Here is a 27,343-nt window from a genome sequence, read left to right on the forward strand (position 1 = left end):
GCGCGCGGTCACCGGGAGACGCGGGCGGTGACGCGCGGACGGGAGCCGGCCCGGGCCAGGCGGCGGCGGCGGCGACAGCGACAGGTAATGGCGGGGAACGGAGCGGAACGGGGCTGGATATGGTGGGGACGGCGCGGGGACGGCGCTGTCCGGGCCGTGACGGGGCGGCGGGAAGGCCTCGGTGCCGGCCCGGTTGTCACGGCCCATCTCCGCAGAGGCCGCCATGGGGGAGCTGTTCCGCAGCGAGGAGATGACCCTGGCCCAGCTGTTCCTGCAGTCCGAGGCCGCCTACTGCTGTGTCAGCGAGCTGGGCGAGCTGGGCAAGGTCCAGTTCCGCGACGTGAGTGTCCCCTGCGCGCCCCGCCGCACCGGGAGCCCCGGGAGCCCCGCCGCACCGGGGCCGGTGGCGTGGCCGTGCGCTGAGTGCCGTGTCTCTCCCTGCAGCTCAACCCCGACGTGAACGTGTTCCACCGTAAATTCGTCAATGAAGTCCGGAGGTGCGAGGAGATGGACCGAAAGCTCCGTACGTTCCCCCTGCGGTTGTTGTGGCTCTGACTCTGCAGATTTTGCTTTAAAAAAAAAACAAAACAAACCCCACTGGAGGCAGGCTGAAGCTGCAGGGCAGCGTTTGGAACAAGCAGAGGGGTGAGGGAACAGGCAGGGCTCTCTGCCTCCAGGGATTCACCTTCCCCTGGAAAGATAACTCTGGCCAAAACCTTGGAATAGGAGGTGAAGGAATCAGCTGCTGCTGGGGCCAGGTGCAGGTTGGGGGAACTGTTTGACACTGAAATGTCTGTAATTAATACTTCTAATGCTGTCTCGACAGGGTTTGTGGAGAAGGAGATTAAAAAGGCAAATATTCCTATCATGGACACTGGCGAAAACCCAGAGGTGCCTTTTCCACGTGACATGATTGACCTGGAGGTAATGATGTGTTAAGACTTAAACTAGTATTTGACTCTGAAAGGAAACAGGGAAAATTCTCTGTTAGTTGATGCTCACAGGATTTAGTGGCAGGAGGGCATTAACTCAGTCTCCAGCTGTCCCTGGAAGCAGCTCTGCCAGCTCACATTGTCCAAATACAGAAGTGAGAATACTCAACAGGAATTTCACCACTGAAATGAGGCAAAAATAGCTGGAACCACATGACTTATGGTGGTGGTCATAACGTTTATCATGATTTTATTGATTTGAAGAAACTGTCAATCCAGTCCATAAATGGCTGGCTGAGTGTGAGAAGTTGCAGTTGCCTGCAGATGTGGCAGATTTGGATCTGTGCCACAGCAGGCTGGAGATGCACCTGTAAATCCATGCAAGTTGGGTGGGAATGTGAAGCATCTCACCTGTGTGTTGACAGGCTGAACAGCACTTACTCATGGAATTGCTTTAAGTCCTTTTTCTTTCTCCTTTTCACGTCTTCCAGGCAAACTTTGAGAAAATTGAAAATGAGCTTAAAGAAATCAACACCAACCAGGAGGCTCTGAAGAGGAACTTCTTGGAGCTGACAGAATTAAAATTTATACTGCGTAAAACTCAGCAGTTTTTTGATGAGGTCAGAATACCGGTGGGGTTTAACACTTGGGGAGCTGGTTCTTCTCATAGAAATTACCATTTTTATTCTCAAATATATTTTAGTTGCTGTTTTGGACAGCAGGGTCATTTTATGCTTTGTTTGAGAAAGCTGCACAAATTGTTTTCCATTTTTCATGCAGTACACATAGCTACTCATTATTTACCTCCTACAATGCTGATTTGGGCTTGTTCTAGTTAAGCAGTGATTTTGTCTAAAAATTGTGTCAAATAATTAAGATGTGAGTAGTTTTGAAAGCACATCAACAGCCCCAAAATTTGGTGCTACAGCAAGCACTGTCCCCAGTCAGAGTTTCTTTGGTGCACGTGCAGAAGACTTAAAATTGAGCTGAATTTCTCTTCAGCCTTTAAAGTGTTATGGGGAGACTCATCAGGGTCACAATACAAAGTCCACTGACATAATAGATAATTAATTAATTAACTGAGCATTTGATCAAACCCTGAAGCTTTCAGAGGTCAGTTGTGGAGCAGAGCTGACATTTAAAGTCTTGGACATTTTGTCAAATACCATCTAGGCTAGGAACTGGCAACTTTCACTGGAGCTGAGAGCAGCTTCTCCAGTGTCATTCGTGGCACTGACATAACTCCTGCTTGGGAGAAGACATAACCCTTCCTTGTAAAGCTGAAGTATCTCAAGAGTCTTGGCAGTTCTCTCAAAGAGCTCATGTGTGTTTTTCAGGACATGTTTTTGCTGAGTAGATGTCCTGTTTCCTCTGATCTCAGGATTTGATCAAAGAATTCCAAACGGAAATGGCTCCTGGTATTTACAAGGGCTATTGTCAAGTGGAGCTGGACTCCTGCACACTTCAGGCCGTTTATCTAACAGTTTGTTTTTTGTTATTTTGGCAGAAGGTACTGCCTGTTCAGGCACCAAGGTTGGTCCTGTGCCAGTCATAGTTACTGCTGACACAGATACTGCTGCTGCTGTGAGGGCTGCTGGGTTGTGGGGTTGATTTCAGTACAAAAATCTCTTGTATTTGAGCGTTGGATGTTCACTTACAAGTGTCCCTTGGACAAACAGGATTAACCTGATAATCTATTACTTTGCTGTGTTAAAGTAGCACTGCCTCTTCTGAGTATCATGTAAAACCAAGTGCTGAGCACTTCTATATCGAGAATGAATCCCAGACATGTTTGGGGTGGGAAGGACCTTAAAGCTCATCCCCATCCACCCCCCTGCCCTGGGCAGGGACACCTTCTACTAGATCATGTTGCTCCAAGCCTCATCCAACCTGGCCTTGTTAATTATTGATCTCTCTGCCCACTGCTCCTCTTCAACTGCAGTGGGATCAAACTAAATTTAAAGATCAAAATCAATTTTCTAAACAGTCCATGGCATGTAACCCACAGCCTTACACAAACCAGCCACAGAAAGCTTAGAAATATTCTGCTTCTTTCTTAACTGTTTTCTGTAGTTATAAAACAAAATACACCAAGTAACATATGCTGCTCTACATAAAAGCAAACAGAACAGCTCACAGGTGATGTTCACTAAAATGTAAGTGTGGATAGTTTAAACCTGTCTCAGCTTTCTGTGCTCAGCAAACAGCTGGGGGAAGCCCTGAGCAGCCCAGAGCTGCCTCTGCTCACCATCCCAGAGTGGCCAACTTCCTCCATGCCACCATTACACAGCACATTCAACACTTGAAGATTACAATAACTTGTAATTAAGGTTGTGTTATTCATAGTAATGAGTTGCACAAGAAATGGCTGACTCTCCAATTCCTTCCTGCTGGGCATTTGCTCTCCAGAGTTTGAACACGGTGGGAGGGAGGGTGGCAATATATCCCCTTATTCTTCCTGTGACTATTCCAGCCCAAGCAGCCATTTCTTGTTCCAACACACCATGTTGATGATTATGCTCCTTTTCTCAGTCTTCTTGCTTATGAAGAGCCATATGAGCTGGAGAGATTTCTCTGAGAGCTTTGCCTAGAGTGTGAGCGTAAAAGAAGACTGGAAAAGTAACGGTTAATGGCATGCAGTCCCTTCTTCCTCCCTCTGACTCTTCTGCCATCTGCTTTTCTCTGTTTGCTTTGCATCTGTCACTTCTGTCTGGCTCTGGGTTAATAGATGGTGACATGAATCCTTTTTAGTTCTTGTGAACGTTGATTTTTGTCCTGTTTGTGACCTGGAAGGGGCTTGAATTGTATGGGTTTGCACTGAGCATCCAGAACTGTCACAGGGCAGGACTGCAATCATCAGTGGAGAAAATGAGCCTTTTTTGAGATCAAAGGTGCTAATCTGGATGCTGATCAGGGGATCAATAAGCAATTTTAAAGTGTTTAATAATGAATGCTCTTGTATTATGCTTCTTGATTACTGTCATGGAAATGCTTGGGAGATTCCAATCCTGAATGACCTAATCTAGTAAAACTAGTTCACAATACTCTGACATTTCACTCACTGCTGGTGAAAACTCATATTCAAAGTAGATTTCCCAGAATCCTGTTTTCCTGCACTGGAACTGGATACCTCTTCCATTTCCACATAGTCTCAGTATTTTATTTCTATTAAATCCCCCAGCAGTGCTTCAGTTATCCTTCAGAGCTGCTCCTGCTGTGCCATGTCCTTTCTAGAAAGTGTGTGCTCATCAAATCAGAGTTGTTGAGAAATTAAGGAATATGGAATTTGTAATGCAAATAATCCTTGCAAAATAATGTTTCCTTTTAGTTAAACTAGTCTAATCCACATTTATTCTAAATTGTTTTGATTTGTAATTCCACCTCCTCAAAACAGGATTTGTCCTAAATAAAGGACACATAGCCCAAATGGGCCAAGCTAATATTAAGCATATAACAAATTCTCTCTCAGGTGAGGCAAATCCAGAGGTATCACATGTGCTGTTCTTCCTTTTCCATGAGTCATCTGCTAAAATGTGCTGCACATCACAAAAAATGACCCCAGACAGTGTCTTGGTTACTGGAAATACAATACAAGCCTCTAACAATTGTAACTTACTGTTCTTCAACATCCTGAATTCGAGATGTCAAACAGTCGCTGGGTTGTTTGGTCTGTGTGTTTTGTTTTCAGGTACCAAACTTTCTTATTTTAGTTGTGTTCTATATGAACTGAATTTTCATTCAGTTTCTGATGTTGCAACAAGTCGCCTTTCAGTTGAAAGGATCAGGAATTCCTGTGATGCCTTTCCAAGTGAGTTAGGGGCTCCCTCCCTCATGTGACATCCTAAGCTGCAGCAAGTGTGTGTACAAGCAGTTGAGCTGCTTTTGGTGTCAGCCTTGCAAAAACTCTCTTGTATATGGCAAACACTTTCATTTGACAAGCAGGTAAAGTGTTGGAGAGATTTTCACTGTGACACAACTATTGCCCAAATACAGAGACTGGGGCTAAGTTACTGCACTTGCCACAGGTTTTGCAAGGCTGTGCTCTGTGTGTGTGTGTGTGTGTGTGTGTGTGTGGATGTGATGTGTCCTTGGGTCAAACTCTGCCTTCCAGTGTGGTTTAACAAGTTCCCTGGGTGGCTTTGTGGGAAAGACCTCCTGCATTCCACAGAGGGTAGACTTTGGCCTCTGGTTGTGCTCAGGAACTATAATCTTTGGCATTTCGTTTTATAAGCTGCAGAGGTAGATCTAAGTGTGAGGCGGGGTTGAACAAGTGTGAAGATGGTGCAAACAAAGATATGATTTGAGCATCCTTGACCTGAATTTCTGACACTTATAAGCCATATTCCTAAGAATTTTACCCTGCAAATTGGTTGCAGAGGACAGTGTAAAACTGTCCTGTTTCAGTGCCTTGCTGGCCAAGAGATGTGCCATGTTGCTGGCCTGCTCTGAGCAGTATTTGTGTCACTGATGGTGAACCATACAGTGAATAAGGATTAATTAATTTAATATCTGGGGAAATACACAAGTCAGGTGTGTTTCTCTGCTCTGTGCCATTAAAAATGGTTCTTGGGAACATCACTTGTGTTCAAAACTTGAATTTTTTTTTTTTTTAATTCTGCCTTTCTTCAGACTTATATATCTCCCAGCCCCTTTGTTGCAACAATCCTCAAGCCTTTCTTGTGTGGAAGCCCTGCTGAGCCATTCCATTTTTCCTCTTGTTTTTCTCCTTCCATGTGTGATTCTTGCTGTCTTTTCTGTCATCTTATTCCTCTTTTTGCTGTCTTACGTTTGCTCTTCTTTTTTCTTTTCTTTTCTTTCCTTTCCTTTCTTCTTTTCTTTCTTTGTCTCCCACAACTATCTCCTGGCTCCTCATTCCCTGCATGCCACTAACTGGTTTCATTAGATATTAATTGATTTGTGAATTCAGGCTGAATTGCATCATCAGCAGATGGCGGATCCAGACCTGTTGGAGGAATCCTCTTCACTGCTGGAGCCGAGCGAGATGGGAAGAGGTGCCCCGCTCCGACTCGGGTAATTGCAATTCAGGATTGCTGGATTAGGGATTTTCAGCCTGTGGAAACAGCAATGATTTCAGCACAGTTGTGGAACTTTCAGCAGATGAAAGCTGATCTAAAACTGGCTGCTGCTCTCTGCTCTCTTCCTGCCCATAGTCACTTCCCAGTTCATGTTTGTGCTTCACAAGTTTCTGTCTGCACCAAGCAGTTAAGCCAGTTTGTTCTGTGTAAGCCTGTCTGGTTGTTTCCTCAGACGTTCTGAGATCTCAGAGCTTTGATGAAAGTTGTAACTACTGTGGGCACATAATGGTCTGAAATAACTGTATAGTTCTACATCCTTTTTATCAGCTGCTTCCAGGCTTCCTTGTACATGTGTAATACTTTATCTGGACATGGGGTTTGGTCCAGTGAGGTCTAAGTATGAGTCCAGGACAAAGTCACTGGCAACCATGGCTGCTGTAACCCTTGCAGCCAATGTACCAGGACTGTAGGGGAATGAAGGCTAGAAACTGTACATTTAAATGCATTTGTTTCTCCTATAAGCAGTGATTTGTATGTTTTTAAAATATTATTTCATTCTGTTAAAAAACAGAACCTGTGCTCTAGTGCAATTATTTTGCTGTGTGTATTTAGAGAACCTTCCATTCTGCTTGAAGAACTAATGTTAAAACAGGGCTTTTAATGTTAAAACAGCTTTTGGTGAGGTGCCAGCCCCCAGCTGCCACGGCGTGCTGGCTGTGGGGTGGCTCAGGTGCAGCCCCTCAGGCCGTGCTGTCCCCTGCAGGTTCGTGGCTGGCGTGATCAACCGCGAGCGCATCCCCACCTTCGAGCGGATGCTGTGGCGCGTGTGCCGCGGGAACGTCTTCCTGCGCCAGGCCGAGATCGAGAACCCGCTGGAGGACCCCGTCACGGTACAGCTAAACGTGGAAGGGGCCTTCAGACAGAAGCCTCTGTCCTGTTGTAGTTGAGACAGAGACAGCAAAAAGCAGCACACTCCATTTTCAGAAGGCTTCAAACGCATCTTTTTTATGCTTTCTTACAAAACACCTCAGTTTACACTTTGCTCATTGGTCAGGAAAGACAAACAAATCACTTATTGGAATAGTTGCAGGTTTCTCTTATTTATCCTTCTTTCTTACTTATGTCAACAACCTTGGTAGAAAATTCTTTCAAGGATAAACATGGATCCTCTTATCAAAGTTCTCTCTGGCTCACAGAAGTTGCTGTAAAACCTCTTCCACGCTGTTCCTCAGTGAGGTCCATCACAGCACCTGCTGCAGCCTCCGAGCTTCATCAACAAATGTTTTCCTGTTCAATTAAAACAAAAATAGGAGGCTGGATGGGGAGTGCTGTTGGAAGGGGGAAAACAAAACATAGACTGCAGCAGGGCCTAGTGATTTCTCTGGCCCAAACTGCAATGAGTAATGATTCTCCATGGGAGATGCTCTTTGGGACATGAGTGGTGTGTAGTATCTGAAGCTCATTTCTCTGAAATTGAACCTTTCATTTTTTTTCATAATTCACTAATCAGTAGTTTAAACATCCACCTCAGAATCGTTCACATTACTATAAAAATAAATAATAAATGTTGTAATTTGGCCTGGGTTTACATCCAGTGTCTTCTGTGCTCAAACCAGTGGGCACTGCCCAAACTTGGGGCACCCTCACTCTTACCTAGTAAAGGGCTGCCCTGGAACACAGATCCAGGAGGTGAAGCTCAGTATCAGCCTCACTTTCTCATGTGAGGCTGATGTGTTCCCTTGTCCCACCAACCACTGGTAGGTGACCTGTGGAATCATCTGTCTGCTAGGAGAGACTCTGTTCTTATTGTGCAGAACTTCCTTAAATTGAGGTTACACCTAATGTAATTATTCTTGAAACATGTTAAAATTTCCTAAGTAAGGTAGAACAATAACTTGTCAACAAATGCAGGAAAGGGGCCCTGGCTGCCCCCACGGACACAGCTGTGCAAGGAATGTGTCTCTGCTGGGAACCACACTGGTTAAACTCCACTTTTTTTAAATCTTCATTCACTCTTTTGGCTTGATTCTGTAGGTGAGCTGACTGAACTAAGTACTGATAAAATCATCATTATTTTTGGAGCTCTTACCAGGTTTTCCCATTTACTTTACTTTATAGAATCAATAATGGATAACCTGGGGCATTTTGCTTCAGTGAACACAAACACAGTGCAGGTATTCTGTACTGAAGCTGAGAAAATTGCCCCCCTTGTTCAGTGTTAATCAGGTATATTTCTTGACCTGCTCTGCATATCTGAGCTCTGATGGACAGACTCAGTGAAAGGAAAATCAGATTTCTGGTAATTAGCCAATGCTAAATTCTACAATTCTTTCCTTTGTTCTAGGGTGATTACGTGCACAAGTCTGTATTTATCATCTTCTTCCAAGGTGACCAGCTGAAGAACAGAGTCAAGAAGATCTGTGAAGGGTATGAAAGTCTGACAGCTGGGCAATTCTCAATTATTTTAAACACACTGACATTACTTTATATATCGATATTTCTCAATTCCCTGTTTCGCAGTGGCTGCAGGAGCACATTTAGAGAGCAAATTAAATGTGCCATAAGTAACTGAAACACATTTTACAATCACACTTGCCACTCCCCAGCCTGTAATGCTCAAAGTACACAACTGCTGTGCTAGGGAATGCAGAAAAACAAGGCAGTGCTGATTTCTGGAGCAGGCCTGATGGGACATCAGTGGGATATTCTCACAGTGGAGACAGCAGTGACTGCTTCTATCAGCAGTTGCACTGGTGTGGCAGCATCCCCCCTCAGCTGGATGGCTGACCAGCCCCATGACAGTGCCTGGAGACACTGGCAGCACAGGGAGCAGAGGATTCCCTCCCACTTCTGTTTTCTTTAGCACTCAACTTCTGCTTTGGCCTAAAGCACTTCTGCATCCCTTTCATGTAAGGCTGGAGCTCTGCTTGGCAGTCTCTGCTGATCAGAAACTTCTCTCAAGGTGCTTCTGGCTTACCCCTGAGTGATTGATCTTTCCATCTCTGTCACTGAGGTGATTCCCTGTCTTCCAGGTTCCGGGCCTCCCTCTACCCATGCCCAGAAACACCCCAGGAGCGGAAGGAAATGGCTTCTGGTGTCAATACCAGAATTGATGATCTTCAGATGGTAAAATAACTGGAACCAATGAATTTTCTTTGGTTTTTTAAATTATTTTTTAATAATCTCGTTGTAAACTGTATTTGGAAACTTTAGATTCTGTTAAAACAAGAGGATTTTTGCCCCATGAGATGACCATATTTTCAACTTCAGGTAGCTTGAGACCAGCAGTGCAAGAAGAGGTGTTTGGAGACTGCTCAGTTGTTTCTGTATCAGGATTTGGGATGGGTGATTTGATCTTTCTGGAGGGCTAAAAAAATTAATATAAACAAATGATTACAGAGAACTCCTTACCAGGGAGAAAAGTGGAACTTATGTAGGGAGATCCTGCAGGTTCTGACTGACAGCATGTTGTGTAACTGCCTGCTTCATCTGCAAATACTTTGAAAACATTTAAACTTTTTTCAAGTTAAGATGTAACAATGCTAACATTAATTTAGCTCTTCCTTTTTCTGCCTGTCTTTATATTTTCACATTGTGCTATCCTGAGGAGCTTCTGCTTTACAGCTAATCTCTTGTGCAGCAGCCTGAATGTTGGTAAAAAGTAATTAGTACCCAGATCTCGTGGGTGCCACCTCTGAAATACCTGGTGCTTGCTTCAAGGAAGAAAGTCAGTATGTGATAATGTAGAAAGATTTAAGGGATTTGAGACAAAAATTGAGAAAAGGTTCAGAAACTAAAAGGAAAAAGGGTTGAATTTGACCTACTTATTTGATACAGAAACTGTCTCAAGTGGGGAGTTGTGCAGTATAGCTCAAAAGATATTTTAAAGTAGACAGGAACTCAGAAGCAATGTAACTGCTATAAGCAGCATGTGCCTTGTGTCCTCACTTTCCCTTCAATCTAAGACTTTCCACTGGAAATACGACTTGGCCTGAGTTTGATATGTTCCAGTTGGAAAACACCCTCAGTAGGAAACACTTTCTCCTTTTCCCTTCAGTAAACAAGTCTTTCAGAGTAAATTGTGTGTTTTTGCAAGGCAGCACACCCTTTACTTGCAGAATTCTTCTCTGCTCTTTTAACCTGGGTGGAGGTAAAACTGTTCCCTGTGATCTTGGCACAGTTTGTTGTTTGAAACAACCACTGACCTTGGAGCTGGAGGAGGAAAATAATCAGAAAGTGTCCCTGGAAAAAGCCCTTAAGCCTTTCAGAAGAGCTAATTACTCTGGGGGTACATCACAGACTGCAGCCTGTGCCTGGGGTGGGGGAGAAAGCTGGTCCTTCATCCTCTGTGGGAAAGGCTTATCTTGTTGGTGCACCTTGAGCTTTGTTCCATGATTGGCCTCATCTTTCTCCTGCTCCTCTGAAAGGTGCTGAACCAAACTGAGGATCACCGCCAGAGGGTTTTGCAGGCAGCTGCTAAAAACATCCGTGTGTGGTTCATCAAAGTGAGGAAGATGAAGGCAATTTACCACACCCTGAACCTGTGCAACATCGATGTGACACAGAAGTGCTTGATTGCTGAAGTCTGGTGTCCCGTTGCTGACCTTGATTCCATCCAGTTTGCTCTCAGGAGAGGCACTGTGAGTAGATGCTGTGCCACCACGTGGGTTCATTGCCTTTTCTGTATTGTGAGCCTCTGAGCACATTCGTCTTGGGCTGTTAGAATCACAGAGGACAGTTTACTTAGCATGCAGAAATGATGACTTAGAGGTAAAATAAGTAACAAATACACAATGTGAAGGTTGAAGTTCAGGTGAATGCTGGAATGTGAGGAGTTTACTGTGTGTAAGTCCTTTGGTATGCTTAGTTACCCTTGCTGGTCTCTGTAGTCCTAGTGTCTGGATAGAGGAGCTCTCCAGGATGTTGGCAAACTCACCCTCTGCTGAGATAGCCAAGAGAGTTGGGTTTTTTAAAGTCCTTCCGCTTGCTTTTTATTTTCTTGTCTGTCCTACGCAGACAATGTTCACCTTTACTCCTGCTACACGAAGGGGAGAGCAGTGGAATCCTGGCTGCCTTCCTCAGCTGCTCCAGTGTCTCATTGTGCAAGCACACTGCAAACACTCAAGCTTGCAGTTTTCCAAATGCCAGGGGGACAGTTGTGTTGGACTTAGTCCTCCAATGCTCTGAGGGTGGGTTTGCTGATCTTCCCTTTGTTTTTCTCAAACAGGAGCACAGCGGATCCACTGTCCCATCTATTTTAAACAGGATGCAAACCAATCAGACCCCACCCACATACAACAAAACTAATAAGTTTACTTCTGGCTTTCAAAACATTGTTGATGCTTATGGCATTGGGACATATCGGGAAATAAATCCAGGTAAATTCAGATGTAGAAAAGTCCAAGACTTCTGCCGTAATTTTTTTAGTTCTGATGTTTATCTGTATTGTCTGTCCTGTGTGGAAATCTCTGATAGAGAATTCTAGTAGAGACTTATGAGCTTTCCAGAGGGGAAGCTGGGGAGCTTTTCCATGAGCTTTTCCCCAGAGGGGAAGCTGGGGAGTTCTATTTACTAAATTGCCTGGACTACACCATGATGAATCTGGGCTGACTAACACATAGTGCCCTGGGAATGTTGTCTTTTCCCTTACAGCACCCTATACCATCATCACCTTCCCATTCTTGTTTGCTGTGATGTTTGGGGATTTTGGCCATGGCATCCTGATGACTCTGATTGCTGTCTGGATGGTGGTGAGGGAAAGCCGGATCCTGTCCCAGAAGAGTGATAATGAGGTAAAGTGGCAGATCATGCTGAGCTGTGCATTTCAAACAAAGAGTTGCAGCTTGGTTTACTCCCATCCTTCTCCTCTTGAGTTGACAATGCCCATTACATCTCCTTTGGAATTTTTGAAGCACATGGACAGGTTGGGAAGCCTGAAGAGCACACACACACATACACACACACAAAGTAGTGTAATTTCATAATAGTATAGAGTTCCCTTGATTTTTCCTTTTGTATATTTATAGGAAAATATTAATTTCATTTGTCTGAAGGAAATTATCAAGTGTAGTAGGTAAGCTGGTGTAAACAAATCACCCAAATTTAGCTGGATCATAGTGGGGTTTAGCCACTGCAAAACTCCCAATTCCTCTACATATATATCCCATCCCTAACATTTTTCCTATTTGCTGCTCAAGGTTGGTTTTGCTGGCTCAGGGCTGACAGGAGCTGAACCAGAGTTAAGATACACTGGCAGGGCTGGAGGAGACTGACATGGTCTGTGCTCCTGGCTCCAAACTCATGCTGCCAGCTGGGAGTTGCATCAGGCTGTGCAGTGCAGTTTGTCCTCTCCAGCTGGTCCTGAGTCCCCTGTGGAGATCCATGGTGCCCCTTTATCCTCATTATCTGTGCTGCTCTGCTCCCTCTTGCACCCTTAATCCCTGACAAGGAGAAACAGATTTTGGGCTCTTGGTTCATGTTTGTCCCACAACAGACTGATTTCCCTTGTTTGGCTTTAGGAGGGACTTTCCCTGTTCTCACAGATTCCTTTGTTCCTTTTGGGTTTTTACACCAGATGTTCAACATGGTGTTCAGTGGTCGCTACATCATCCTGCTGATGGGGCTGTTCTCCACCTACACTGGCCTCATCTACAACGACTGCTTCTCCAAATCCCTCAACATGTTTGGCTCCTCCTGGAGTGTCCGGCCCATGTTCAATAAAGCCAACTGGTCGTGAGTAAACCCTTGGTGACTTTGTAGACACAGTGAGACTTGTCCTTCCCCATTGTCCTTCCAGCTGAGGAAAACAAAAATTTCTGACCTCTGTCTCAGGTAGATTTGGAAGAGGATTGTAAATGGGATAATACGTGCCAAGATTCAAAATGGCTTTTTTTTTTTTTCCCAGAAAACTTAAAAAGATGCAGTTTCTCATCTGTTTTCCCATAGACATTTCAAGATTCCTGTCCCCTGAATCTGTCTTCCTTATGTCACTGAATAAAAGATCAAGAAACAGGGTTTTATTAATTTGGGAAAATCTCTAGAATTTGTAGATGTTCTACAACCTTGAAGTTCTCTTAATTTAAGCAATTTCTTGCTCTCACAAGGGAAGAGTGTTGTTAGTTTTTACAGGACGGTGGCATTGCTATTGTTAATGTTTTTATAATCTTGTTCCCAAACAGAGATGCTTTGCTGGAGACCACCCCCCTGCTGCAGCTGGATCCTGCTATCCCAGGGGTGTTTGGTGGGCCCTACCCATTTGGCATTGACCCAGTAAGAGCTCATTCTTCCTCTGCAGTATTTTGGGCAAAATCCACTGTGTCAGCAGAAAGAAAAGTACCTGCCTGTTCACTGTTCTGAGATGCCAGATTTGGGATAGAGACCCTTGTTCTGAATCCATTAAAGGCTGCTTTCTCACCCCTTCTAGCCTGCAGTGCTTTAATCAAATCTTGAAAATCACTTTCTGAAGTTACTTTTTTACCTTGGGGAAAGTTGTTAATCTCTTTTTTCAGTCACCCTTGGAAATGTACATTTCCCAGTAATCCTGCCACTTTGTACCTGCCTGCATCAACACCTCTTAACTCTGCTTGTAATATGTGACAAACCATGTGTGGGTTCCACATAAAGAGGAAGTGCAGGAAATCAGACCTGTGTGTAATTCTTCCTTTAAATGAATAATCAGATTCTTTCTGTTAAGGATACAGCCTCTTTTCTCCTGCATCTTTGAGGTACCATGCAAACAGATTTGATTCCTGCTCAGTGGTGGGCTCAGTTACTGTCAGGCTGTTCCCAGCTGAAAGCTTCTCTGCTCATTTCCCCAAAAGAAATCTGTAGGACAAATGCATCTTTAAAAACCTGCTTTTTCAGCCTCACACTTCCTGACTGGTTCATACTGTTTAGCTTAAAGGGAGTGTTTTCCTTCTCCTGATTTCCTTTCCCTGGTTATCTGACTAGGTGTTGTTTTTCACAGATCTGGAATATTGCCAGCAATAAGCTGGCTTTCCTCAATTCCTTTAAGATGAAGATGTCTGTGATCCTTGGCATTTTCCAGATGCTCTTTGGTGTCGCCTTGAGTCTCCTCAACCACATGTAAGTGCTTTGCTCTGGTTTTCTCATGGTGGGGGCAGTGGAATGTCTTTGGGTGTTGTGTGGTTTAAGATGCCTGTCAGCCCCCACCTCCTGATGGAAGGTGCAGTGCAGTTGTCTCTGGCTGTGTGTGGAAATGTGCCTGTCACACATTTCCCGTGCTCCAGGCCCAGCTGTTGTCTTTGCTGAGCCCCTGCATTGTCTTCACACTCTTATTAAAAGCTTTTGCCCTAATTCTAACTTTCTAATTCTAATTTTGCCCTAAATCTAACATAAACTTTCTTTCTTTTTTCTTCCCTGTAGCTATTTTAAGAAGCCACTGAATATCTATCTTGGATTCATCCCAGAAATGATTTTCATGTCCTCCCTCTTTGGATACCTTGTTATTCTCATATTTTACAAGTGGACAGCCTATGATGCTCACACATCCAAGGAAGCACCAAGCCTCTTAATACACTTTATCAACATGTTTCTGTTCTCCTATGAGGACACCAGTAATAAGATGCTTTATAGTGGGCAGGTGAGTGCTCTTGCTAGAGCAGAATCAGAGGTGCTTTGTGATACTGGAGTGTTTCATTGACCTTGTCATAATTGTGAAATCAAGCATGAAACATCTTTCCACTGTAATAGAGCATTTCTGAAGGCTGATACTACATAATGTTGAAGAAGGAAGGAATAATCTCTATACCATGAAATTTTATTTGTCTGACCATAAGTCAGCTGTGGCTTCCGAACATGCAGATCCTGATTAATTGTGGGAAGCAATTAGGAATATTGTCCCATGTCTGCAATGTGATTCCTCTCAGCTTAGCTCAAGACACCAACGCTATTTCCTCCCAGCAGTATCAGACACCTGCCAAATTCTCATTCCCTGCAGGATCTTTTGGATTTTTCTCCAGTCTAACCCAGTCTCAGCATTAAATGCTGTGCTCAGTCAGAGGTGGCAGCTGCAGGCATTAAGTACTTAATTGCCGTTCCCAGAAGAGAGAGAGGTAGTGGAGCATCCACATGCTGGGAATTCAGCCATTCTTGCTGGGTTCTGTGTGTGTTTGAGCAGGGGCTGCAGCTGAATTACCTGAGACTTGTTTCTTTTGCAGAAAGGGCTCCAGTGCTTCCTCGTGGTGGTAGCCTTGCTGTGTGTGCCATGGATGCTGGTGGCCAAACCCCTGGTCCTTCGCCAGCAGTATTTAAGGAGAAAACACTTGGTGGGTGACTCCTTTTTATATTTTCCATATGAAAACTGGTTTTGGTTGAAAAGCTGTGTTCTCCATCCTGAGCTTGGATTCATGGTTTCACACTGCATTGAAACCTGTAAAGTGTTTTTGCATATTCCTGGGTATACCAGCAGGTGGGTGTTACTGGAGAGAGAGTGTTGCCTGCCTGCTTCCCAGATCTGGATCCAGCATCAAACCTGCTTTTAAAAACCCCTTCTGTTGGAAATGATCACAGCAGTGTCTCTGGCTTGGGCTTTGGTAGCTGGTTAGGAACAGCCTCACTGGCTGCTGGATGCATTTCTGTGGCTGGGCTAGGCTGGCAGTGGGAAACAGAGATGGAATTGGCTGGCAGAATTCTCAGCTATCTTTGTTCAAACAGCTTGGATGGTTAAAAACTAAAACAATTAAAAGAGACTTAGAGACTGATGTGAGAGGTTGTGTGCTGGGTTGCTCTGTAGGTTTCCAGCTGCACTGTACAGTGTGTGAGGTGCAGGAACATTGCGAAGACGTGCATGTCTGGCAGCGCTGTGAGGATGTACAGCGAGTCAAAGACCAGCTCAGTTACAGACACTCCCTCTCCCTTCTCTGACCACCTTTCATCCTCCCATGTCCCCTCCATTCGTCTCCCTTTCTCTTTTTGTTTCCTTCCTCCTCCCTCTCTCTTCTCCGTCCACCCCCAGGAAGGGCAGCCCGAGGAGGCCCAGGGCAGCACGAACGCGCAGGCGCTCGAGGCAGCAGCGGCTGCAACAGTGAGTGCACTTCAAACTCGCCTGATGCATTGCAGATGGGAGTTGGCTTTGTGTCTGGTTATCGAGGGAGCATGGAACCTATCTCAATTTCATAAGGGAATGGCAAGTGCAACTTTAGGGTGAAAAACACTTTCTCTTGGAAAGAGCAAAGTTTAGCCAAATTGATACATGCTGGATGAACACCCAGGCTGGAGGATGGTAGTTGTGCGTGCACAGAGACACTTGCTTGCAGGAGTGCTGCTGAATCCAACCTGCAGAGCAGCACAGGTTTTCCTGCTACCACATCCCCCCACGTTAAATTCCCTTTTTTTTTCTTCTGCTTGTGTATTTGTTTAAGATAGATTAGGATTCTTCTCAGTGCAGCATTTCTGTTTGCATTACATGTTCCCAAACGCACAGTGATGTGATGGCCTCCAGCAACTCCATGTCAGTAACCATTGGATTTGTGACACATCTGTCCTGTACACACTTTAACCTGAAATTATTATAAAATGGTTGTGCACAAACAAACTTCTTGGTGGTAGTTGTTTTGACTTATGTGTTTCTAAGTTTACAGATGGCTCTTTGCTGCCAAAGCTTTCTGCTGAGGATTTTGGCAGCCCCAAAACTTAGTCCTTTCCCCAGTGCTGCCTATTTCAGCTACCTTTTAGTTCTGAATCTGCCTGGCTGAGGAGGAGGTGTGAGTCTCACCAATTGTGTGAAGCACATCATGCTCTCCAGGTGCCAGAGGTGCTGGGAGGGACACGTCAGCTGGTTCTCTCATGACACTTTAGTCTCCTCACAGAAATGTCAGAAATGACAATGGATCTTTTGTGCAGGATCCCTCCAGCGTATGAAATGCATCTCCATCAGGAAGCTGCGAGGGGAGGTCTTGTGTGAAGTGTGCTTAGAAGGATCAAGTAAACAATTGGAGCTGTTGGAGCTGTGTTTAGGTTGGCTGGGTTACAGGGAATGGATATGAGTCGAGTGTGAGGGAAAGGCTGCTCAAGTGCAAGTTCACACAGGCTAGAAATACATAAATAGAATATTGACAGGAGTCTTCAGTGACTTGTGGTGTTTCAGAGATACTGAAAATCCTAATAAAAGCATTGTCTTAGTTGTTAATATGGAGGGGTTTTTAAATTTTATTTCTGTTTTCAGAGCATAAACGCCTACCTAATTTGTTTTTAGAAACCTGATAAAATCTCTAATTCATATCTGGCATTTTGAGCATATTTTTATTTCAACCTAAAATAAAAGCAGGCTTCTAAGGACAAAGGAGGTAGAAGAACTCAGAGAAGCTGTTCTGCTGGTCTGTGCAAGCACCAGGTCTTGGGACCTTCAGCCTCTTTCATCTGCATGGGCATCCCTGGACTTCCACAGTCTGGATGTGGCAAGTCAGGTCACATCCTGTGTCACAGGTGACCCAAGACAGTGCTGAAGCTGGGCACAGGGTTTATTTCTATCTGTGGTGTTGTAGTTTGCCTTTCTAGGGGCCAGACTCAGGGGTCAGGTGAGATCTGCTCCCAATTTCAGCATTTCAGCTCAGTCTGTGTATTGTTCTTTTCCCTTTGGAGTCCTGGAGGTGCACCTGAGGGTCAGATGCTAAATGTCAGAACAGATGTCTCTAAAAGGACCTGCTTGCACAACGTAGAGTTTCCAAGCAGGGGAAGATCTGGTTTTCCATGCAGTGTTGGTGTGCCTGAGGCTGGTGGGAGCACGTGTGTGTGTGTTTGTGTTAGTGTGTTCAGCTCCATGACCTGCTCCAGTACCCACCAGTGGTGTGTGCTTGTCCAGCCATGCTGGGCAGGACATGGGGCTGTTGCTTGTCAGAGCCAGCAAATGTCCTCTGAGAGGTGTGCCTTTATTGTCCTCATGGTTGCAGTTACACTGTAGAAATGTACCAAGGATTCACTCAGACAGACTTTTTTTTTTTTTTCCCCAGCCCCAGCAGGAATCAGCACCTTTCCCATCCAAGCTGGGAAATAGAATTGTACCTGCCTTAATCTGGGCCTTACTATTTAATATTTTGTTTTCCTCTGTGAGCTGCTGCTGCACATGGAGTCATGAGAAACCTGCACTTTTGCACTAAAACCCAAACAACACTTTGCTCTTTCTTTTCTGCATGTGTCAGGGCACGCACAACTTTGGTGGGATCCGGGTGGGCAATGGCCCAACGGAGGAGGATGCTGAGATCATTCAACATGACCAGTTATCTACCCATTCTGAGGAGGGGGAAGAGGTAAGCACCTGAGCATCCTCGCTCTCAGGGCACTGCACTCGGCAGCAGGATGAGCTCACTGGGACTGTAGTTATTTGTTTCCAGGCTGTTTAAACAGCAACATTCCCAGTGAAGTGTGTTCGTAGCATTTTTCTCACAGACTGTCTCTTGGTCAGTCCCAGGACTCCAGAAAAAGCAGCATAATTTCCATATCCTGGGAGATGTGGCTCTCTTTGTCCCCAAAAAGCCACCATCTCAGGGGTGCACAGCACTCCCGGGTGCCACATGTTACCTGCTTCTCCCATGCCAGTGGAAATTCAGGGGCTGTATTTCTGCAGCACTGAAATTTTGTGTATATATTCATTTTGACTGCTGGGGGTAATATTAATTACTTCCCTTTCCTCTGGGAGAGGAGAAAACCAGTGGATCTCAGGGAGCTGGGGAGTTTTCTGATGCCTCTGAAGGCCTGCAGCAGATCCTGCCTCTGTAGTGCATGGGATGTGGTACTGCTTTCTGTGGCGTGCATAGGAGGGAATTGCTGAATGTCTTCATGATTCATGTGATCAAAACACTGCACTAAATGTAAATTTGTGTTTTCAAGCCTACAGAGGACGAGGTGGTAAGAACACAGCAGCTTTGCCTTCATGTGTACCTGGGCCATTTCCCATCGGTGTAAAACGTGCTGAATGGAACTTGTTATGTCACAGCATCTTGTTTTCCAAAAGATCTTGCTGTTTTCATGTTACAGGCCATTTTTAGTTCATACACACCTACATCCACAGACTTTTAATGACTTTATCTATACAGCTTGTCTGTCTGATCCCCTGTCTGCAGATTGTTTCCAGTTGATTGGGAAACAGTTCAGCTGGAGGTCTCAAACTGAAAAGTTTTCACTTTTGAGCCTCCAAAGAAGCCTCAGCTTTTTTCTGTTGTGGCTTTCTTAATTCTTATCTGCATCAAACTGTTAAAGGAGATTTCTTCCCGCAGTCTGCCATGTTAAGGATGATGCTGGTTGACCCAGAGAGCAAATGCAGCACAGCCAGTCCAGTTTCATGTAGTTCAAGAACTGAACTGGCCAGAGGCTTTGTGTAAGAGAGAAGCTCCATTCTAAGAAACTGCTCATTCATAAGCACCTGTAACAAGTATTTAAAAAGTGGGGGGTTAATACTGATGCAGGATTGAGTGTAAGTTTCAGCACTATCAGGTAACCAATTTTACTACAAAAAAATTTACAAATGGCATGAAATCAGAACAGCTTAACGAGGGCACTGCTGCTGAAAATTGTGCTGAGAGTGGTTTGCTCAGAGCTCTGCTGTGCACAGGCCTGTGTGGATTAGGGGAGAGGCACAGGGTTCCTGTTCTGGTGTACCTGATGTCTCCCTGAACCTGGGGAAAACGTGTCAGCCCACAAAGACTGTCCCACGGCAATCACAATGGCTCAGGGGTTGCTCTCTTTGACAGTTGCACTCAGCTTTGAAATGTCATTGTTTAAACATTTCCCACATTCCCTCCTGCCTCATCTGTCCAGAGCTGGAACTGTTGGCCAGGGCAGCCTTTAGTGAAGAACTTCACAGCTCACATTCTGTGGAGAAAGGATTATAATTTTGACAGCTAATTTAACTGAATTGTTTGAAATATTTATTGCCTTCGATATACTTGGGGAGAATTAAGAATATAAATAGCCTTGTGTGCATGCCTAGAGCATTAGTCACTGGATGTATTTAAAACATCATGTTCAATTAAATCTGAGCAGTTTCTGAAGCATGGATTAAATCCAAACTGCAGGGAATGCTTTCCCAAGCTGCAGGATAAGAAACTGCCCTACATGGCAGACTTCCTTGTAAATTCTTTTATTATTGCAGAAAATTATCAAGGCACAGAGACTTTGCCAGTGAATGGTACACAGATGTGACATTTTCAGGGTAGCTTAATGCATTATTTTTGCTTTCAAAAAGGGCAGGTTCATGTCTTGCAAAATGCTGTTGTTGCTCCTGTAGCAAAGGCACACACAGTACAGCTTGGGGCACTGCCTCCTTTCTGCAGCAGCACCCCTGGGTTACCAGGGAGTGCACACCAGCACCACCTTCTGCTGAACAGTCTTTTCCTGGCTAAGCCCATGGATGAATTTGGAATATCTGACTCTCACATGGCAAAATAAGAAAACAATATCCACATCACAGCATTTGTAATTCTGCCAAACCTGTCAAGACAAGATCCATTTCTCGTTTGTGGCGCTGGCATGCTAAACCAGGAGAAGACAGTGTCAGTGTGCAGTGTCACACACAGTGTCCCTGGTGATATTGTCCCCCCACAGCTGGCCCAGCGCTCCCAGCTGCCCTCATCTTCTGTTCCCTTGCAGTTTGACTTTGGGGACACCGTGGTGTACCAGGCCATCCACACCATCGAGTACTGCCTGGGCTGCATCTCCAACACGGCCTCCTACCTGCGCCTCTGGGCCCTCAGCTTGGCCCACGCACGTGAGTGTCCCTCGGGGGCTGAGCTCTGCTCCTGGCCCTGCCCGGGGCTCCCCTGGCACCTGCTGTGCCTGCATTGCCCAGAGCAGTGAGCTGCACAGCCAGGCTCTGCTGCCACAGCTCTGCTGAGCGCAGCAGTGGAGTTACAGTGGCAGAACAAAGCACACAGGGCTGCTGAGCAAGGACTCTGCCCTGCCCTGCGTGACAGCTGCAGGCAACGTCCTGGCACACTTGGCTGCAAAAGCTCTTGTTTCCACCTTCTTCAGTTTCCACCTCATTGTAGGGGGGGTTTGCTTGACTTCAGTTTTTACTTTACCAGTGAACTCCCCCCTGTTGTGCTGACCTGAGTCCTCTCCCCTTTCTCTCGCAGAGCTCTCGGAGGTGCTCTGGACCATGGTGATCCACATCGGCCTCAGCGTCAGGAGCCTGGGGGGAGGCTTGGGCCTCTTCTTCATCTTTGCTGCTTTTGCCACGCTGACAGTGGCCATTCTGCTGGTCATGGAGGGGCTCTCAGCCTTCCTCCACGCTCTGCGCTTGCACTGGTGAGTTACTGGAACATCCAGACTCTTGGAGAGCTCTTCATAACAAGAAACTAGATGTCACCTGGACTGTGCAGAAATGCCATCTTCTAGAAGGCAGAAAGTCTTAAAAAGGGTCAGAGTTTTCAATTCTGTTTGTAGTAAAACACCTCCCCCAATTGTTGTTTAAAGTTGTGGAGCTCTGCTTAGAAATGAGCACTAAAAGGGTAAAGCTTTAGGGCCCCAAGCTTTAGGACTGGGGAGGCTGTGCTGGCAGGAGCAGTGTGCTTTGTGGCTTTCAGCAGGACTTTCTTGTTCCATCTCTTATTCTTTTCCCTGGTTCCTGTGTTTGTTGTTTGTGTGCAATAGCCACTGACTGCGGGTTCCTTCTTGTGCTCTTGTTCATTGCTCTAAAACCTTGCCCTGGACAGGAGTGGCTCTGCCTTCTGCCCTTGGGGTACTATGGGATAGCTGCGAGTTTTTGCTGGTCTTGCTTTTGGAAGTTGCTTTTGCAGGCCCTTTCCTGTCATTGTTAAGCTCCTGTGTATGCAGCCAGCAAAGCAGAAGGAATTACTTTGCTCCCAAGTATGGAAAATATTCAAGAGCTTTCTCTAATGCATGTTTGAGAGCGCTCATTGTTCCACTTCAGATTCCCTCTTAGTTAGTGCACTGGTGGGATCAGAGGAGCAGCTGGGAGTAGGATTTTCTCAGCCTGAAATGTAGGAGAGTCTGTGCCTCTCTGGGGTTCAGGCTGCTGCCATCTCCTCAGGCTGCTGATTTCCTGGGCCAGGGGGGTCATGAGAGCAAAGGGAAGATCACAAGAAATACTCTGTCTTGCTTAAATGGGAAGAAAAGGTTGGGAGCACTCTCTGAAAGTAGTTCTGTAAGGGCAAAAGGAAGCAAGTGCCTCAAAAAAAACCAAAAAAAAAAAAAAAAAACCAAAAACCACAAAAAAACCCACCTAAATAAAATAAATAAAATCAGGCTTTTTGCACCTTTCCCCTGCTTGTGGGGAAGGAAAGCTTTGGCCTTTTGCCTTCTGCCTTGGCGGCTAGTGAGGTGCAGGCTGGAGGGTCCTGGCTCGTGGGGGTGCAGGATCCTGGTCCACCTGGGTCTCTGTAGCCAAGTGAGCCAAGCTGATCCTGGGGCGAAGCCATCTTGTGCTGAGGGAGCCAGGGGGGCACTCCTGGAAATGGCTGCTGGATGGTGCCTCTGTTTTTCCTGGCATCCAGCCTGAACCCTGCATAGCAGCCACTCGAGAGCTCCTTGCTGACTGGCCAGAGGTCCTTCATGCTCTCCCTGCTGTCACCGTGCTGGGCCACACAGCAGTGACAGCAGGAGCCCCCCAAACCCTGCTGGGCACTGAGAGCAGTCCAAGAGGAGCAGAGGGCAGCAGTGTTAACTCCAGATGTGGTGGGTTTGCTCTGTAATTCCTTGAGGATTAGAGGATTTCCAGGGCTGTGGCCTCTCTGGGCTGTGGAGCTGCATGGCCATTTCTAAGCAGCAGCAGAGGAACAGCTCTGAGCAGCTGCTCTAGACAGGCTCCATGGAGCAGAAAACACATTTTTGGGGAGGTACCTGTATTGTGTTAATCACAAACTGCACCTCCAGATATGGCTCAGACACCTGGAACAGGTGTGAGCTGGAGGCAATGGCTCACATTTCCCTAGAGGGCCATTGAAAAACCCTCTGTGTGTGTGTCAGTGAAATGGCAAACAGGCAAACCCAGGGGCAGCAGCAGTGGGGGCAGGGATCACTCTGCCCATGCAGGCAGCAGTGGAACTGGAGTGCTTGACAAAGTCCTGTTTTCCCTAAACATTTATTTCAAACCTGCAGGCTCAGGCTCTGCTAGAAAATCTGTTCAGGCTCAGAGCCCAAAAAGCAAGTTGAAGGTTCTATTTCAGACTGCAAGTGATCTGCTGAAGTGATTTTGAGGTTGCTGGGTGTTGGTTATCACAGGGAGGCACCTGCAGTGGTTCCAAAGAGCACACTGTTCACATTCCTTTATGCTCCTGAACCAAAAACAGGGTGTTCCAATGACAGGTGTTCCCTTTTTAGGAAGAGGAAGGAAGAGTGGAGGTCAAATCCAGCTGTCCTGGGAGGAGGAGATGGGAATTTCTGGCTGTGAGAGAGCCGTCACCTATCAGGAATTTGAGGTGTGGGTGGTTCAGCCTTCCTGGAAAGGAGGAGGAATTGAGAATGTGTTTTACTGGTCAGGGAATTCACAGGTTATTCCACATGCTGTGCCTGGCAGTCCCAAATGAGGGAGGCTTATTTTGTGCTTTTTCAACGTGCATTCTTTGAGCAGGTTGGGCCGTTCTGGGGTGGAGGCAGCCTCTGGATTGCTGCCAGGATTGCAGGGTGTGAATTTGGGCTCCACTGCAGCTCTGTACGTGTCTCAGCTGTCATGCTGTCAGCATCTTTTGCTGTAGCTCTTCTGAAATATGTCACCCTTCTGAAATAGTCAACCTTTCCATTTATTCATTTTCAGTGATGTAGTTTGACATCAACATTCAGATTAAAGCAGCTTCCCTTTTTTAAGCTAATCATCTCTTCTAATGTAAGCCAAAACAGACTGTGCCCAAAAGAAAAAGTTTGTAACTATTCAGGGTGCTGCTTCCTGAGAGGTGTGGCTGTGTTGGAGCTGCATCCCACTCTCAATCCAGCGAGTGGGAGTGGTGAAGTCCAGCTGCTCAACAACCAGCCAGGATTTGATTTTCCTTTGTAAATGCCATGAGCCAGGACTCACCTGCAGTGTGGCTGCAGGAGCTGCTGCTCCAAGGGGCAGCTGCAGCCTCCTGTCAGGCAGGATGGAATATCCCAGGGACAGATATGGGGCCTCTGCTCTTTTTGGGAAGGAGGAACTGCAGCACTCTCTGCACAGACACCCCAGTGGGTTCTGTCTGTCGGGAGTGCCACCCTCGAGGTGTGCCTGGTTTACACCTGACCCCAGGCTCTGGCACCTTTAGGGACACAAGCAGAGAGTGGGAATTTGCAGTTGTACTGAGTGACAGTTGGGGTTCCCGTTTCACTTTTGCCTCCTACTCACAGGACTGGAGCTGCCTGGTTTTCCAGTGTCAGTACCCTGACTCTGTGGGGTTGGAAAGATGTTGGAAAGAAACACTGACACTTACTGTTAATGCAAAAAGCTACAGAGAGGGTCTGTAGCACTGCTGCTGCCAGAGGACTCCTGGGCTGTTTGCTGATAATGGCACCGTCTGTAAATTCTCTGCAGAACTTGGTCACGATGTGAGACACATGAAGGGTTCAGCAATAAACTGGGACACGTAACAGGCAGTGAGCCTGGCAACAGCAGTGCTTCCTGCTGGGTTCTGGGTGTTCCTGGAGACACCTGCAGAAACACCCACTGATCATTTACACTGATTATTTGGTCAAATACACTTTTCTGGCTAGTTTTCTAACCTTAGAGCAGCCCCTCTTCCAGTGTCAGGCCTCCAGTTGTGCCCAGTTGTAATGGAATGTCCAAAGGGAGGGTTTGGATGCTGAGGCCAGCTGGAATTGTGAATCATCAGGGTTAACATGCCAGTCACAGTGAGCTTGGGTGACTCACTTGTCTCAACCCTCTGCCTCCCATTTCCCTCTGCTTACAGAACAGTTCTTAGTCACAGGATACTTATGGAGATTATCAGGGTTCCTGAAAAACTGGAGCATGTTGGCAAGGAGCCCTTCCTCCCACATGGAAAATCTTGCTCATCCTGGGGATTCCTTGGCCTGCGAGGCAGCAGAAGATACACACTAAAGCTGGTTTTACTGAGCATTTCCCTCCTGGGCTCTGTGGGGAAATCACTTTTTGCTAGCTGAATCCAGCAGCTCTGGATTTTGCCATGATTCCCCATTTGGGGAAAAATTATTCCAGTTTGTCTTTATTTGCTAAAAAAACCCTTCTCCTGAACTGTGTTAAAGGCTCCCCAGTTTGCTGTCACTTGCTGCCTGCAGGGACTTTGTTTTCCAGTGGATTGTGCAGTGGAAAGTGTCTGTGAAGCCTGGGCTTGTTTTTGCTGGGAATCAGGGGATTAGTTTTCTCTGTCCCTATTTGGCTGTGGCTGACTATTGGGCAGTTCTCTAGAATAATTCCTTTTTTACTCGAGTTCATTAGGGGCAGCAGCAAATGGGGCTGAGCTAACGCTCGGCTGGAGCTGGCGGGCACGTCCCAGTGCAAATGTGCTGCAGGGAATAAACAGAAGTGGCTGGTGGGGAGTCTGAGCTCAGTGTCACATGGCTGAGGCTTGTGCTAATGAAAAAGGGAACTTAGCAGCTGGTGTAGAAAGTGCTGTCTCTGCTCCCTGTGCTTCCTGGGACACTGAGGTCAAGGCCAGCCTTCTGCTCCTGTTGCCATTTTTTGACCCTGAGGGTGGGATCAAAGTCTCTGGGCAGATCTTTGCTCCACACATAGATGGGGGGGGGCTATGCCAAAAGATACATTGTGTTTTAATACCCCTTTTAAAAGCTTTTTTTAGTCAGTAATCCTACTTTTTATGGAGTTCTTTCTAATTGTTCCTATTGAGAGACGCCTTTCTAATGAGTAATCACTCTTCTGTCTTTTGCAGGATTGAATTCCAGAACAAGTTCTACACTGGCACTGGGTTCAAGTTTCTCCCTTTCTCCTTTGACATCATCCGTGAGGGGAGGTTTGATGACTGAGGCCCCCACTCCAGTAGTGTTAAATGTTGTGTGTGTGTGAGAGACTGACCCTCCCCAGCACCAAGAGTGTGACTGACCCCTCCCCGTGTGTGTGAGTCGTGTGTATAGTGACAATAACTTATTGCAGCACCCTGGAGTGTTATCATGGCATCCCAAAGCCAAAAGCTTTGACGTTCTGGGGTAACAACACTGGATCATAAAAACTTTTCCTTCCTTAAGTTTACTCCCAAAGGTACCAAGTGCATGAGTTGTCTGTTTGGTGTGCAGTCGTGTGCTCCCTGTATTGTTCATTCCTTGGCAGCTTATTGGGGCAGAAAAGAAATGGCAGCTATGCTGAGGGGACAAAACAGCACATGGAGAAAAGGCCCAACGACCTCAGCTCGAGAAGAGTGAGGGCTGCTCCCCCTCTTCCTGCTGGAGGCAGTGGTGAGGAGTCCTCATGCACTGGGACTCAGCTGCCTGACCGTGGCCTGGGGCAGGATGGGGAGGTGAGCCTTGGTGCAGGCTGTCACTGGTCACTGCAGGTACTGCCACGAGCAGTGAAATTTCTTGGAGTTTCGTTTGAAATCAAAGCCCTCAAGGCACAGCAGATAGTGCCTGTGTGGGCTGGTGGAGGCAGCTTTTGCACAGATGGATGTACCAGTGACTCACATTGTCCTGTGCATTCTCTGGGGAGCCCTTTAAGGGAGAGCAGCAGCCTGGTCTTGCCAAAATAGCTCCATGGCAGGGGGGTCTCTGTGGCGTGTTCCTGCATTAGCTGTTGCTTTCTTTCCTGTCCGAGCTGTCAATATTTCCTTGCACTCCTCAATTCCTGTAGCAGCAGTGGGCTGCGTTAGTGTTGTGTGTGACTGTCGTGCTCAATTCTCGCAGTGGAGCTGAGTATGTGTATGGACAGATTAGAACAATAACGAGACTCATTAACCTGGAAGCAAGGAGGGAATGCCTCGAGGTGCCAGGCTGCTCAAAATTAGGTGAGAAGGTTGTGTGTGCCTTGCACACTGCAATGTGCACGTCCGTGGGGCACAGGGACCCTTGTGCTGCACCTGGGCAGGTCCTGGGCACTCGCTGCGTTACAGGAGGGTGTGGTGGGCACCCACAGATATGTTTGCAGACTGAAGGTTGAAATCAAAGTGTGGCTGCAGGTGGAGCTTTGACACGAGTCCTGCTGTGTTCTGCTGACAGTCACTGTATAAATTAAATGAACTCCACAACAAACACTGTGGCCTGTTTTCTGCTTCTCCAGAGCTCGCTGAGGGGACTCAGGGGCAACTCCTCATCCCTGACCTACACTGAACACAGCCCCCAGAGCTGCTGGGGACAGCTGGGACCTTAGGCATTTCTGTCCAGGATCCTGTCACCTCCATGGCCAGAACCTTGAGGTGGGCAGGGCTGGTTTGTACAACAAGACGGGCGTGACCCTGCCTGGGCTGCGATGCCTCTGTGTTTACCGAGCCCCAGCGATATCCTGAGCGAAGG

The 27,343-nt window shown here is 46.4% G+C and overlaps 1 protein-coding gene across 12 annotated transcripts; it reads left to right on the forward strand.

Annotated features, from left to right (window-relative positions):
• On the forward strand, window positions 1-27,082 carry ATP6V0A1 (ATPase H+ transporting V0 subunit a1). Of its 12 annotated transcripts, none has more exons than XM_021532860.3 (23): window positions 1-84; window positions 216-340; window positions 445-523; window positions 827-924; window positions 1,424-1,552; window positions 5,860-5,963; window positions 6,732-6,858; window positions 8,313-8,395; window positions 9,001-9,094; window positions 10,396-10,608; window positions 11,196-11,346; window positions 11,621-11,760; window positions 12,543-12,700; window positions 13,147-13,237; window positions 13,935-14,053; window positions 14,354-14,570; window positions 15,148-15,255; window positions 15,945-16,013; window positions 18,127-18,234; window positions 18,815-18,832; window positions 20,573-20,690; window positions 21,058-21,229; window positions 25,774-27,082. In XM_021532860.3, exons 2-23 carry the CDS (start codon window positions 224-226, stop codon window positions 25,865-25,867), a joined length of 2,607 nt encoding a protein of 868 aa, XP_021388535.1. In that variant the 5' UTR covers window positions 1-84; window positions 216-223; the 3' UTR covers window positions 25,868-27,082. The 12 variants fall into 12 exon arrangements, with proteins under 12 accessions (XP_021388535.1, XP_021388538.1, XP_085418056.1 ...); XM_021532863.3 differs by having other exon boundaries at window positions 5,881-5,963; XM_085561930.1 differs by having other exon boundaries at window positions 1-75; window positions 213-340.
• Window positions 27,083-27,343: the final 261 nt, after the last annotated feature.

Source organism: Lonchura striata, chromosome 27 (genome assembly GCF_050655825.1).
Source record: "Lonchura striata isolate lonStrDom1 chromosome 27, ASM5065582v1, whole genome shotgun sequence".
In the NCBI taxonomy this organism is placed as follows: Eukaryota; Metazoa; Chordata; class Aves; order Passeriformes; family Estrildidae; genus Lonchura; species Lonchura striata.

Excerpts from the sequence above, each read along its gene's own strand:
- ATP6V0A1 (XM_021532860.3), top strand. The coding sequence starts at position 224 with ATGGGGGAGCTGTTCCGCAGCGAGGAGATGACCCTGGCCCAGCTGTTC. Across the intron at positions 925-1,423 it reads GTGACATGATTGACCTGGAG|GCAAACTTTGAGAAAATTGA; the intron begins GTAATGATGTGT and ends CACGTCTTCCAG. Across the intron at positions 9,095-10,395 it reads GAATTGATGATCTTCAGATG|GTGCTGAACCAAACTGAGGA; the intron begins GTAAAATAACTG and ends CTCCTCTGAAAG.